Raw genomic sequence first — 15018 nt, 5'->3', positions numbered from 1 at the left:
CAAGGAGACCCCCGATCTTCCTTCTTGTTCACACTGATTGCTGATGTCCTGGGGAGATTGATTAATAGAGCAGACTCTAGGGGTCTCATCAGAGGATGGAGAGTCGGAAGAGAGGAAACCCCCCTCACCCATCTACAATTTGCAGATGACACAATTTTGTTTTGTAAAGGAGGAAACTTGGAATATATTAGGAACATGAAATTGGTGATACTACTTTTTGAACAAATGTCAAGATTGAAGGTGATTTTGAGAAAAGTTGTGTAATGGGTATGAATTTGAAGGAGGGAGAAATCAGGGAGAGTGCAGAAGTGTTGGGGTGTGAGGTTTCAGGGTGGCCATTGAACTACCTGGGGTTGTCATTGGGTGACAATCCAAAGATGGAGAGTTTTTGGAATTCGGTGGTGGAAAAATTTGAAAAGAGACTTGTTTCTTAGAAAAAGAATTACCTTTCTTTTGGTGGTAGGATGACATTGATTAAGGCTACTGTAGAAAATTTATCCATTTATTTCCTTTCAGTGTTTAAAATCCTAGTAAAGGTTGCTAACAAACTAGAAAAGATGATGAAAGACTTCCTTTGGGAGCTGGGAAAGGAGAAGAGGGACCACAGGGTAAGTTGGAAGGTGGTGACCTGGAGCAAAAACAGTGGTGGGTTAGGGCTTGGGAACATTAGAGAAAGGAATTTGACCCTTTTGGGGAAATGGTTGTGGAGATTCCCACTAGAGAATGAGAAATTATAGGCTAAAATAGTAGAAAATATACATGGGTTGGAGCTAAATGGATGGGATGTTGGATTCTAGGCTAGGACCACAAGAGCTTCGCCTTGGAAAGCCATTCATGATCTATTACTATTTTTCTCCCTCTTATCAGGTATGATTTAAATTCAGGTAACTTCATAAAATTTTGGGAACAAATTTGGGTGGGAAATGCCCCTTAAAAGACCAATTTCCTTCTTTGTATGCCCTATCTGCTTTTAAAAATGAGACAATTTCTTCTTTCATAACGCCTTCCTCTTCTAGTCTTGGGTTTGGTTGGAATTTGGGGTTGAAAATGGTTGTGAGAGACTCAAACCTTGACACTGTTTTGAGTCTCATCCAACTTCTTGATAATGTGTTCTTAGACTCAGCTAAGGAAGACTCTAGAATTTGGACCCCCACCCTCTTGGTTCCTTCTCCTGTGCCTCATACTTTAAAGTGTTAAGTCAATCCACCAATCATGTAACTCCCCCTTCCCTATTAATGCGGTTTGGTGCAGACCAATTCATCCTAGGGTTGGAAGTTTTTTTGGGAAGCATTTATGAAAATAATCAACACTAGTGATCTACTCCAAAAGAAGAGACCCAATTATTGTTTGTCCCCTCATTGGTTTGTTCTTTGTGAAGTTGATGGAGAGACTGGTTTCCATCTACTGGTGTCTTGTCAATTTGCAAAATCTATTTGGGAGTAGGCATTCTCTCTGTTTGGGTGTACTTGGAATCCTCCGTCAAATACGCAGTCTTTTTGCTCCTTTTTTAGGTGGCGTATGAAAAGGGGGAGGACTATGTGGAGAGGAATGAGGGCAGCAATCTATTGGTCTTTATGAGAAGAAAGAAATTCCAAGATCTTCTATGAAGAAGAGAGAAGTGCTGATGATCTGAGGGCCCTGATCCATATAAGGGTTATATAGTGGATGAAATCCCTAGAGCTATCATGCTGAGGAAGTGGGGTGAGATTTCTAGTTGTATCCAGACTAAAACAGTAATGAGTGTGTCTTGGACTCCCCCACTTGCGGGCTTCATAAAACTAAACTTTGATGGAAGTAAAAAAGGGAACCCTGGACAATCAGGGATTGGGGGTGTTTTTAGGGACAAGAATGGGGTTGTTTCTGTCATGTTCTCTGGCCTAATTGGAGTGGATGACTTCCTTAAAGCTGAGATCCGTACAATCTTGGAAGGAGTCCAAAAGGCTAGGGAGTTAAATCTCAGAAAACTCATAATTGAAGGGGATTCAGAGGTGGTGGTTAGGTGGCTGAATAAAGACGATAGTGGTGTATGGAGATATAGCAATATGAGAAGGAAATTCATATGGCTGGTTCGATAAATGGAAGTTAAAATCAATTGGGTAAAAAGATCAGCTAATTCTTTTGCTGATGTGTTAGCTAAACAAGGAGTGGACAGGGAGTCATTATTTTGGGCACAATTATAATTTAAATTTGTTTTTTTTTCTTTTTCATTTTTCCTCTTCTTTTTCTCTCTTTTTCATTTCTTGGGGCTCAAGCTGAAGTTGGAAGATAAGAAAGTTTCTTCCTCTTGTAATTCTCAATGTGATAATTAATGAACAGTGATAAAAAAAAATCAGGGGTAGTGGATACATGGAAGGTAGAGGCTGCATTACCTGATGTAGACGCAAATGAAGTAAAAGGGGTACCAGTGACTAAACTGTCCATCTAGTGTAAGGCCCTACCATATGATTCCAAGTGATTTCGGAAGGAATTCATGATATCTTCCTTGGGGTCAGAACCAGTGAAGTACTCCCAAGCAGTACCAATCAACATTCCACCAAACTGAGTATCTTGGGTTGCCACATTTTCCACATTATGTGCTGTATTAGGCTTCTTCTGACCCTGCACCTTACCCTATTCTTGGTTCTTTACAGCCCACTTTGGCTACTCATGGAGCTCTCAACATGTGTTCCATGTATGTCTTGAATGTCGGTAGTGGCTACAAAACAATTTGTCCTTATTAACTTTCTTTGAGTCATTTTTCTTTTCCATATTGTTACCGCCCATTGCAGCTAACGCCACCTGTTGCTCCCCCTCAGTTGTAACCATCACTCTCATACTACTTTCCTCAGATTGAACTAGGGCATAAACTTCTTGAATTAAAGACAACTCTTTACTCCCTAAAATCTGAACTCTAAGAGGTTCATATACGAGGTTTAGTCCCAACAAGAAAGCAAAAACCTGTTGTTGAGGAACCAACTTCTTATAGGCTTTAGTATCATCATCATGTTCCTCTGCTTAGAATAAGTGGTTTTGGCCTGTTCCCATATTTCACTAGTGGTGTCAACCCACATAAAGTTCTTTTTCACATCAAGTTCCATAGCTGCCAGAAGCCAGGACATCACCATACTATTCTCTTGGTCCCACCTATCATGTTCAGTTGTCCCATTCTTGGGTTCTTTCACTCTTCCATTTATGTACCTAGCTTTTCCCTTGGCTGTTATATAAGGTTTTACACCTTTAACCCACTCCAGGTAGTTCAAGCCATTCAAAGGAGTAACTGGCATAGGAAATATCATATTTTAAGCTCCCATACCAGCTGTACTACGGGTTGATGTAGCCCTAGATGAGGCAGAACCATCATTTTCCATTGACAAAAACAAAGGCTACAAGACAAAACTTAAACCGCAGGTGCACAAGACTAATCCCCACTCAACTACCAACTCTCACAGTTACAATTAGGGCACTAAACAATCATAAATCTGCTTCTGAAACAAAGAACCCACAACTAAAATCTAATGGCAGCCATTAAATAGTTCAAAAAAAAAACAGTCCAAAACACTGTTGAAATCCTCTAGCAATAATCAAGCCATCCAGGAAATTAGACTTCAACCAAACAGTGCTGAAATCCTCTATCAGCACTCAAACCGTCTAGGAATAGTCGAAAAACTTAGACTTCAGTTATCATTGGTCTATGCACACACATATCAACCAATCATAGCACATACCTGTGACAAAAAAGGGAATCACACATCCCTATACAACACCTGTACGAAGGTGCAGTTCCAAGACTGAGTCTTCACAGCATCAGCCAAAAGAAAGAGAGCCTTCACAGCATCAGCCCCCTCCTACTAGAGTCACCTTGGTGCTACGAGTAAGGAAGAACCCAGAAAAAAAAAATAGCAAGAGTTGATGGTTCTGATCAATTCGATTAGGATTTCTGCCTTCGCTGTCCAAGAGTCAGAAAACTAGGTGGAAGATTTCTGGGTGGAAGGAATGTGATTCAGAGGAGAGGAGAGAAGAGAGAGAGGAGAGGAGAGAAGAGGGATACGAAGAGAAGAGAAGAGGAAAAGTGTTTGAGAGTCAAAAAAACTGAAGCTGGTGGCTCCCAGCTTCCTATTTATATTAACATGATGTAAAATAAAAGAAATAGAAATTACAAGCATGCCCCTAGTGGTCCACCCTAATAATAAGAACTTAAACAAAAAAAAGAACATGCTGAGAACATCCTAGACTGACAGCACCCTAACAGTAGAAATAAAAAAAAAAAAACTAATTCTAACAACGGACAATAAGATGACACATGAATTAGTCAAAAGGTATTTTGTATTTACATTAAAGATGATGAGCACAAGCATACAAATTTGTATGAGGTGATCTCGTGCTTAATGGCCTTAACCTTTATACGGTATTAACACACTCAGTTATCTATCCTCAAAGAACATGTTAAGCTTTTGGGAGAGTGGCAGAAGGAAACATCACTAGTGGTGAAAAATCAAACTCATAATTATAATAATGTCATAGGCATTCCCTCCTTACAAAATACATATATTGCCCCATCCAAGACACTTGGATGGCATGTGGTGGGCACAGTGGATGACATTTGATGGCGCAACAAGGAATTCATTTGTGACATGTTTGCACCTTGCAATGACCCATTACTATGGTCACTGGGGAGTAGTTCTCTCGCACAGCTTGTCTGTAATGGGCTATATAATCAAATTAAGAGCGAACATGCCAGTATTATGTTCATGAATGAATGTACCGTTCTATTATGCAACTTGATATAAACAGCCTTGTGAGAAGTAGATCCTGATGTGTCATTGGGCACCCCCCCCCCCCGAATAATAACACAAGTACGAGAGATGCTCCCAATACATGGGGGCATGTGCCTATGAGTTCGGTGTGAGGTGGTCTTTGTGAGGAGCAGATCCGGTCTCCCCCCACCAAAAAAACGAAGAACATCTTGGGACCTGATGAACTTAAATTCGAAAACTGCTTTTTTATTTCCATAACTTGTCTGCAAAGGGGAGTATTGTGATCACGGTTGCAGCAAATGTTCATGTGTAAAAACTTTTCTCTATGAACTGACAACTTATAACACTGAATGAAACTTTTGAGTTGCAAATCACTAACCGTCAAAAAGAAAAAAAAATGTAGTTGCTGAAACTTTTCATCAAATGTGGTAGTAAATTGTTCAAATCTGATCCAATGGTTCTATTTTCCGTGCCACAAGAGGGTGTTTGGTTCCGTTTATGTTTATGGGTGGTTGTTTATCTGTGTTTTTTCACTTTAAATGTTTTTTATTTTAAACATTTTTTGTTTTTGTTGTTTGGTTGGACTTCACTTTAAATGTTTTTTATTCTCCATCCCAAATTAATACCCACTAAAGTGTGACACATTAGCATTGAGTTTTAAGAAACAGTAAAACGTTGGGGGAAACAAGAATTTGACATTTCCCCAAATGCCCCATTGCCGGCTGCCTATTTTACCCACGTTTTGCTGGTCCAGGGAGGATTAAAATGTTATATGTGCTTCAATCCGTTAGTTTGTAAATGGCCCAGGAGAAGAAGATCTTTATTCCAAACAAGCCAACATTTACCAATTTTATTTATTATTAAGTAAAAAAATAGAAAAAAAAAGGGAAAAACTAAGCTGGTTATTCAATATAGAATGTCCACACTAGCATCAAAGTGCCAGGCTTTAGATAAATGAGATTCTGGAATAGAAGGGGAATCATTTTAGTGTAAGATTGGTTATAACTATAAGAGATTGGGGGGTTTAACCCATAGCATACTTCTGAGTCCAGATGCGAGCTGTGGACTCGTACTTGACCTTGTCAGTCTTGCACATATGAGCAATCTCAGGAACCAGTGGATCATCTGGGTTTGGATCTGTAAGAAGCGAGCATATGGAGAGCAAAACCTGCACAAACAGGGATGAAAGTAGTAAATAAGTCCTGGGCAGTTGAATGATGAATGGACAGCTCTGGTGATCAACATCAACCAGACACAAACTCGAAGAAGCACTACCTTGGCTATGGTGAGCGCTGGACTCCATTGCTCCTTGAGTATGTCCAAGCAGATGTTTCCATTACTGTTGATATTTGGATGGAAAACTTTGGTCCTGAAGGCAACCTGTCACCAGTTCAAGATTCATCAAATAGAGTCCTTTCAAGTTATATAAGAGATGATCATAAACTCAGGAAATATGTAAGATTTGTACCTTTGGAGGCTTGAAAGGATAATCAGGTGGGAAATGGATGGTTACAAGGAAAACACCCCCAGCGTATGGGCTGTCGTTTGGACCAATGATGGTTGCTTGCCAATGGAGCATATCCTCTGCCACCGGACCTGAATGAAAACACTCCACTTCCATAATCAATTACGCAACAATAACCAAAACCATGCGAAATTAGAAACTGGTCACAAAAATAATTTTGTTTTTTTCAAGTTATTCACGTTGGTACCTGCACTGCATGAAGTTGGTGGGTCTCTCTGCAGGTCCTTGAGCTCCTTGCTAATTCTCTTGGAAGCCATTTTGGCAATCTCGAGAGATGATATGAAATCCAAGGGCTGTAACTTGGAAGGGAATGCCAAAGAAAACGATCACTGGATACTCCTTGAAGGAAGGGTATATGGGATGCATATTTATATAATGGATGGATGGATGGATGGATGGAGAGAGAGAGAGAGAGAGAGAGGTCCATCATTTCCTTGAGGCGGAGGAGAAAGTGGGTGGGGAGTATAGATTCCAGTAAACAAAAGCCATAAATCAAGAATCAAGATTTCCAAAAAAGAAAAACTTTACACCATTGTTGCTTCACTGAAATCGCTTGATCACTTATTGCGGGTGGGTATCTTTGATCGGGAGAGGGAGAAAAGGAGCCGCTCAAATATTATATTCCTCGAAGGCCGATCAAGTGGCCAATTCTGTAGTCTGAACTCTGAACTCCTTCCCTCCAAAAAGTAGTAGTTGACGAGTACTTTGGCAAGGCAAGCAATTAAGGTGACACCTCTCCCATCACCGCAGTCAGAATCAAAATTTTACCCGACAGATATTTATACAGGACCATCGCAACTTTTAGTCTACTAATCAGTCCAACAGAACCAAAGCACAACAATTTTACCTAAACGTCGCAGAATATCAATTTTACACGCATGGAGCCACATCATTCATTCAAAATGATTGTTCAAATGCATGATAGATTTACACAACATTCTCACGTCAAAATCAGGAATTTTAGGACCCACCAGCCGCCGGCTCACCCCAGGAGAAGTTATTCGTGCTTAGCTTGAACAGTTCTGTCTCAGAGAATCTGGACTACTTCCAAATTCCTTCTTGTGAAAAAGGGAACCTAGTGACTAAAAAGCATAGCAGGCGATCGCAACTGACAGTAGAGATGCTTTTGAATTTTATCCATGGAAAAAAAAGGAACCAAAACAAAAGAAATAAGAGACGATGATGACCACTGGCAAAATCCACCCACTTGAAAAGTAGAGAAAAGCCGGATAAGACCGAAAGACATCCTGGAACTGAGCTTCCCTCTTTCTCTTAATTTTCTTTATGCCGTCCATAGATTTGTAACCATCAGTTTTAGGGGTCAGCTCTCGGTCTTAGATCAAAGAAGGCTGGCAAGCTAGGCACATCATACAACAGATGAACAACGTTCTCCTACTTTAGCAATCAAAGAAAATTAAAACTCTGGAAGAAAGCAAAGCAACTGGAATTAAAGATTAAAATGTGTTTTGCCACCAAAAACACAAAACATTAACGCACCACGGTTGTTGCATCCGCATTCAAGCACAAAATAAAAAAAATAATAATAATAAAATAAAACAAACAGAAACAGAATTGCAAACATAGCCAGCAAAAAGCCTTTTGCAGTGTTTTAAATAGGGATACAAAAATATGAATATAATCAGGTCCAGCAGGGAAACAGTTGTTCTCAGATGGGGGATCTTCCCCACATCTGGTTAATATATGAGATGAATCTAAATCCGAATAACAAAAGTGGTGTGTAGGCTGCCACATAATGTGATCATTGATTACAGATCACCACAAGACTGATGATAAAGCGAGAAACAAACCACCTGATGCTTCCAGAGAGAGCTCCCTAGTACTGTCAGTTGAGACTATACCCCAAGCCACTGCTGATTCCTCAAGAGAAAGGAAAAGAGGAAAAGAGAGAGTGAGGGGAGACTACAAGGAGAAAAGCTGGTAGGTTATCGTTACTCTCACGTCTATTCTTTCCATGATCACAAAATGGAGCAAGCACTCTTTTGACCCGACTTTCTCTTCTTCTTCTTTTGCTTGGGTGGCTGAAGAACCACCTTAATGGCTGCATCAAAGACTGCCTTGACATTCTGCAATTGCAAGAGAGGTTGCATAGTGCCCATCAATATCAATATCTTAACAATTGACAACAGCATCTTGAAGATATAAATCAAGCATACCTGCTGTGTTTTTGAGCTACATTCAATGTAGGCAGGAGCCCCAATCTGCTTCTTCAGCTCTTCGCCCTTGAATATTGCAGCAAGAAATGAGGGAGGTTATTCCCAAGAAGCTTAGAGATAAAATCTAACATTTCTTTTGGTAAAGCTTTAATTCTTTACCTGAGCAGTAGAAATGGGCACTGCACCAGGGTGGTCAACAAAGAACTGCTTGTCATCCCGAAGATCTGAAGAGCAAAATCATTAGGAGTCATAAAATAGGTGAAGGGTTTGCCTCTATTAGTAGAAAATTTTTTACTACATTATTTCTGTTGGGCATAAGAGTAGATCAAGGGTTTGCTTCTAATTTCATAATATTTCAAAACTGCCAAAATTTTAGTTGATATTTCAGTTTTCAATAGTCTTTATTTTGCATATTAAAATTAAAATTACCATTGTGTCTTCTGGTGGCCAAAATTACAAAATTTTGGTTTCAAAAAAAAAAATAAAAAAATTGTGCCAAATCCATGGTGGTCCTATGTTCCACAAGATCTACATCAAACACGTAGCTCAGTTTGGGAAGAGTACAAATACAAATATGTACATTACAAATACAAGGCTTGGAAATACAATACACAAGGTTTTGTACTGTACATACTTGTTTTGTACTCTTCCCAAACTGATAAGTTTTTGTGTGTGTGTGTGTGTAAATGCATGCGAGTGCAAATAGGCTGAGTGTAAATTCTGGTTTGCTTTTGCTTTAGACTTGACCTTGTCTTATTTCCTTGTGAGAAATAAAATAGAAAGTAAAATGAAGTGGTGTCCACTTTATATGAAAGATAATGGAAATAAGATGGGGTTATTTGTTTGGGAGTGTGATAGGAAGCAAAATTATGTGATCCCCATTTTATATGAGAGAGAATTAAGGTAGGAGGAAAGGTGGTGCAAATTTTGCATCAGTTCTTGGGATGCAAAATTTGCACTACTAGTGAGTGCAAATGAGAAAAAAAAAAGTATACATATTGTGTCAGGTAAGAAGGAAAATCATGGCAACAAACAAAGAGATGCAAAACTGAAATGGGTGCAAAATTTGTATCCAGTTCAGATTTGTGCTGCAGACAAAGGCACAAAGCCTAAGGATAAAAAATGATTCAACTATGATGTTCAGATTAGAATGAAGAAAACCATGAATTTGACCTGCTATCTGCTCATTGGCTACTGTGCACATGCTTACTTTTTCTTTTGTCCAAAGGATATCTGATGAAGCATTTGGGCCATAGATAACCAGGGTTCAAATATTGGAAACAACCTCTATGTGTATCTGCAGGGGTAAAGCTGCATCCCTCCCCAGACCCCACATTGGCAGGAGCCTCGTGCACTGGGCTGCCCTTTTTTATTTGGGTCATAGATAACTTTTACAAACACATCATTGAGAAGTAAATGACCACAAAATCAATAAAAGATGACATGACCACTTAAGAAAAAGAACAGGTCTTTACCATCAAGCATTGACAAGAGAACAATCTTTAGTCATCTGCAGTGACAAGTTTAAAACTCTAGAAGAGAAGAAAGAATCAAACCACAGTTCTCTAACAAAACTCCATTGACAAGGAATGTAAAAATAAGGTGCACATGATACAGCATTAAGGTCATAATTCATTATAGGTTTTTTCATTCATTAAAATGCTAAAAGGTACAAACAATGGGATCAATCATAAAAAAGTATGCACTGATTTGACTATTAGATGGTGATAATGACTGGACTTGCCAATTAAAATAGATAAATAAGACTGAAGTAACAACCTTCATTAACCAGAGCTAATTAAGGGATTTGGATCTGGGCTGGCAACTCTCATAACCAGAACATACTGTAGGGCATGCAGCAGAACATATGAAGAATTCTGAATTCATGCAGTACAGTAAAATAAAAAATAAAACTTGTTGTCATTGCCAAGATTAGTACATTCCAATTCTGTAGAGAGCTTCTGTGCCAACCATACATATTTCAGACGAGAGCGTGAGCCAAAATCCTTAACCAATGATCCCTGCCTACCTCTCAATAAGCCAATTAATAATTCAAGCTTAACTCATAGTAGTCATAAGTTCAAACAGTGGGGTTTCCCAGACACTCATTGGGTTCTGATTCCCGTGCCCATGTATGTCCATGGAACACTGACCACAAAGGATCAGATAAGTTTTTCTAACACCAAAAACTGAAACAAAGCAAAACTTAAAAATATTAAGGAATTATATATACACAGATAACGGCAAGAAGTAACAAGAACATCAAAAACAGTGTGAGAAATCAAATGAGGCAGAAGAAAAATTCTAACCAAGCTTTGTTCCAACAAGAATTATGGGAACGCCAGGTGCATAATGCCTCAGTTCAGGAATCCACTGAAAATGACAATGAAAACCAGCAATAAATCATTGGAAACCCTAAATTTACAAATAAGGAGAAATTTTCTTTCTCCAAAGAAGGTCATGATCCGATTTTGAATGCATATGACTGAGTTCTCACCTTCTTGGCAACATTCTCATAGCTGGCCTTGCTGATTAGAGAGAAAGCAAGCAGGAAAACATCTGCCCCTCGATAGCTCAATGGTCTTAATCTGTTATAATCCTCTTGACCTGTTTCACAAAATAACAAGAGCATGTAAAACATAAAACTTAATAACTGAACAATAAAGAAGGGGTGGAAGGGAGAACCAGTTAATATCATTACCAGCAGTATCCCACAACCCAAGGTTGACCGTGTTCCCATCAACAACCACATTTGCACTGAAATTGTCAAAAACAGTTGGCACGTAATCCTGTTGTCCATTACAACACAAAAGTGAACAATAATATTCCGACACAGTAACCAATCCCAAATCAAACAGAAACAAAACTAAACTATAGAAGCAATTTTTTTTCCTTGAAAAGCCATTTCAAGGAATCAAGCAGACCAGTGCTAAATAAAGAAAATAGAAAATGGACTATCTTCTGTAGCGTAAGAGTTATCTGCATCAACTCAGAAATTGGAAACTTTAATAGGACGAAAGAATTCTAGGCATAAATATTGCACCTAACTCAAAGAAATATTGCAAGGCCCAAGGAAAGAAGCCCTACTAACCCGCAAACATAAACCGACATCAACAGAACGATTTAACAAGTATGAAATCTCAAGATAGAATTATTCATTAAAAAAAAGTCTCAAGATAGAATTTCTTTTATTCCCAACGACTTCCTGAAGAATAGAAGATGACAAACGCCCAAATAATGAAAAAAAGAAGAAAAAGAAAATGGTGGCTTCTCATTTTTTAAATGCAAAATGTTAACTTTGCATTGAGTAACTACATTCCACAAATTGATCTGAAAAAACAAAAACATGGAATCGTGAATAAGGTAGAATTTTTACTCTACGTGATCCACGAAAAGATACAGAGAGAAAAGGCCGAATTTATTCGGAATCAAAGGAAAGAGAAGGTGATAAATTCAAAACTCACCGTGGGGAATGTGTTACTGGTGTAGGAAATTAGCATACATGTTTTACCAACGGCACCATCCCCGACCGTGACGCACTTTATAAACCTAGACGCGCTCATTTCCGCCGGCGAAGATGCAGCTGCAGATCTTCTTCCGACGACGAAGACGACCCACTCGCAACGCCAAAGTCTTCTTCTTTCTCGTTCTTCTTCGTCTTCTTCAACCGTGCATCTGCTCAACAACAAAACCCAAAAGAAAACCCCATTTCTCAACAAAACCCTACCAAATTTGGAACTCCAATGTAGAAAAGGTAAAGAAAAACCAGAATCAAACAGCAATTCCTCCTGTGAGAGGATCAAACCAAACCCTAACCCTAACCCTAGCCAATCATGGAAAGAAAGAGAGCAGAATTGAAAGAGAGAGAGGGAGAGAGAAGTTAGCAAAGGGAGAGAAAGAGAGAAATGTGGGTGAGAGGACCTCTAATCTGGCAGGTCAGAAGCGCAATGGAGGGGGGGAGGGGGGAGAGAGCTGAGTGAGTACCTGAGAGCCGGGAAAAACTGCAGTTGAAGCGTTCGCTGACCGAAATGTCCTTTTGACAGCTATCCCTCTCTACCCAAACCTCCTCGCTCCAGAAACATCCCTCCACCACCACCACCCAACTAATACTCCTACTAAAAGCCTAAAACTAAACCCCCCCTCCCCATCCCCCGCGCGCTCTCTCTCTCTCTCTCCTCCCGTCTTTTTCTATTTTTAACCGTTTTCTTTCTTTTTTTATTCACCTCTTTACCGCCTTACCGGGTCATTTACTTAGACACTCCTGTATTTTGACGTATTTATTAAAACCCACCCTATAAGTTTGAATATTATTAAAACACCCCTACAAGTTTAAACGGTTCTTCTGATTCTGAATTTCTGATCTGATAAAGGAACCATTTGTACTTTTGCCATTGTAATGGTCACGTGACCTCTTGTAAAATCATTGGTTATATTGGGGTTTTCACCCTGATAAGCATGCCAAAAACCAACCCCCTACCTAGGTTTTCATTTTCTTTTCTTTTTTCTTTTACCCCCTAATTAGGGTTGTGTTTGGTAATGTTTGGAGTTTATCAATATAAATATTTGATAAAATTAAAATAGACCACTGTTTATATAAAAAAAAAAATCCATTTTTAGTATTAAATGCAAGTAGTATCGTATCCACCTCTTTCATGAAAGTTCAAATTTGATGTTTCTATTATCAATGTCAATATCAACCCAATACATACATTTTTTGGGGTTTTTACTGTTCAGTCCCCCAAAAAATCTTAATTCCACGTACAGTTGGGATAGGTGTCAGCTCGAAATTGATGCCAATTTACAAGCGGATATGAGTATTATAGGTGGAAGTATTTATAATTTTAAATTGTTGTAGGTCTGCAGTTGAATTCAGAATTCTTAAAGTGGAGTGTAGTCAACTTATATCTAATGTGATGTACCAATACAATTTTTCAAAAATTTATAGTGATAAATCCAAAATTTCTAGTAGAAACAGCAATGATACAAAGCACAACCTCAGTTTGAAATAGAAAACTAAAAGAAAAAAAAAAAGTTTTGTTGATTCAAAACACCCGATGTAACCTTTGAACCTTGTGACCAAGTTATAATGCAAGGGTGGGGGGGGGGGGGTGTTGTTCCTAAAAGATTGATATAAGAATTAATGACGGTAATTTTAAAATAAAAAAACGCTCAACTCATGCCCTTCCACATTTTCTACTCATTTGATGAGGCCATATGACCATTCCCAAACAAAGACAAATAAAAACTATTCCAAAAAGAAGGTTGATTAAGTGGTTGCAAACTATAAGTAAAATACAAAATAAAGGTAGGTCTTAATATACAAAATACTGTTCCTTGTTATATAAAATTGAAGTAGAAAGAACCTTATGACATTTCTAATTTAGCCAATTCAAATATTATATTTTTTGAGTTATATTTAATTGTTTCGAGCATAATCCAAATTGAAATTCTAGTGACACTGACTAATCTCATATAGAGATGTTAATGGGTCAAGTCAAATAGTAAATTCAACCAAGGTTTAAAAGGTTAAAGGCATAGTCAAGGCATAATAGCCCAAAAAGGTGAGGTGTAAGTGTAATACTCAAAGCTTAAGAATAAAATTAATTAAAGTTTATAAATTGATAAAAACATCATATAATTTACCAAGTTAAAATGGTAGAAGGTATAAATATCCATAAAATAAAAACTTATAAACAATAAGTTTCAACGTTTAAGCATTAAATAAAATAATAACTAATCACCAACAATTATAAACATTATATTTTACATTTCATGTTTCAAAATACAAAGTTCTCAAATAATTCAAATAACCAATTTATAAGAAAGGAAACATAAGAATAATTGTCCATATAATTGGGATATTAGATTTATGGTGATTTAATAGTTTAGAAGAAAGAAAAAAAAAACTTAATTAATTTAATCTATGCGAAATAATCAATAAAAAGAAAATAAATCCATTGGATAAAAGAAATGAGAAAAATAAATAACTTGGGATGTTAGATTTATAATAATGAGAAAAAAATATCACTTGATAAATCCTAGAGGAACTAAGAATGTGATTGGCACTTTTGCATTGAACTTTCAAAAAACACTAAGAGAAATTAATAGACTTGATTATTGAAGTGCTTATTCCATATGTTTTGAACTATAAAAATGCATAAAATAGTTTTTGCATTAAATCACTAAATAATCATTGATACTTTAGCCTTACGCCTCACGCTTTGAGGCTTGTGGCTTACACCTCATTCTAACAAAGGCTTAAGCCTCGCATCAAAGTTGTAAGGCTCAAGTCTTGAGGCAAAATGTGTTTCTCGCCTCAACACATAAGCCTCATGCCTACATTGTCAAGTTAGGGTCACAGTTATTAGGGTATAGGGTCAGGTTAGAAGAGTTGGGATCACTTGCCAACAAAAACAAGTTCCAACAGCCTACCAACTTGATTTGACACTACATATCTCACTATAAAATTGGGGCCCACCATACAAGTGGGACATGCCATGTATGAGATGTAGGGTGTCAAATGTTGTTGGTAGAGTATTGGAGCGTATTTTGTTGGTAGGTGATATGGACCCAAGTTAGAGTTTTG

General features: G+C 38.0%; 2 protein-coding genes across 3 annotated transcripts; both read right to left on the bottom strand.

Annotated features, from left to right (window-relative positions):
* Window positions 1-5606: 5606 nt before the first annotated feature.
* On the bottom strand, window positions 5607-6638 carry LOC104604251 (ubiquitin-conjugating enzyme E2 28-like). The gene is made up of 4 exons (XM_010268523.3): window positions 6446-6638; window positions 6202-6329; window positions 6009-6113; window positions 5607-5901 (listed from the first exon to the last, which is right to left on the bottom strand). The coding sequence occupies exons 1-4, from the start codon at window positions 6513-6515 to the stop codon at window positions 5758-5760; spliced, it is 447 nt and encodes a 148-aa protein (XP_010266825.1). The 5' UTR covers window positions 6516-6638; the 3' UTR covers window positions 5607-5757.
* A 1034-nt stretch (window positions 6639-7672) lies between these two features.
* Window positions 7673-12558, bottom strand: LOC104604250 (rac-like GTP-binding protein 5). 2 transcript variants are annotated; one of them, XM_010268521.3, is made up of 8 exons: window positions 12417-12558; window positions 11897-12107; window positions 11134-11221; window positions 10930-11039; window positions 10742-10805; window positions 8592-8656; window positions 8433-8498; window positions 7673-8342 (listed from the first exon to the last, which is right to left on the bottom strand). In XM_010268521.3, the coding sequence occupies exons 2-8, from the start codon at window positions 11993-11995 to the stop codon at window positions 8235-8237; spliced, it is 600 nt and encodes a 199-aa protein (XP_010266823.1). In that variant the 5' UTR covers window positions 11996-12107; window positions 12417-12558; the 3' UTR covers window positions 7673-8234. The 2 variants fall into 2 exon arrangements, with proteins under 2 accessions (XP_010266823.1, XP_010266824.1); XM_010268522.3 differs by having other exon boundaries at window positions 12354-12535.
* Between the last annotated feature and the right edge of the window lie 2460 nt (window positions 12559-15018).

Source organism: Nelumbo nucifera, chromosome 6, assembly GCF_055504915.1.
Source record: "Nelumbo nucifera cultivar China Antique chromosome 6, China Antique-T2T, whole genome shotgun sequence".
Lineage (NCBI taxonomy): Eukaryota > Viridiplantae > Streptophyta > Magnoliopsida > Proteales > Nelumbonaceae > Nelumbo > Nelumbo nucifera.
The sequence above is the reverse complement of the archived record's forward strand: the minus strand, read 5'-3'. Positions and strand labels throughout refer to the sequence as shown.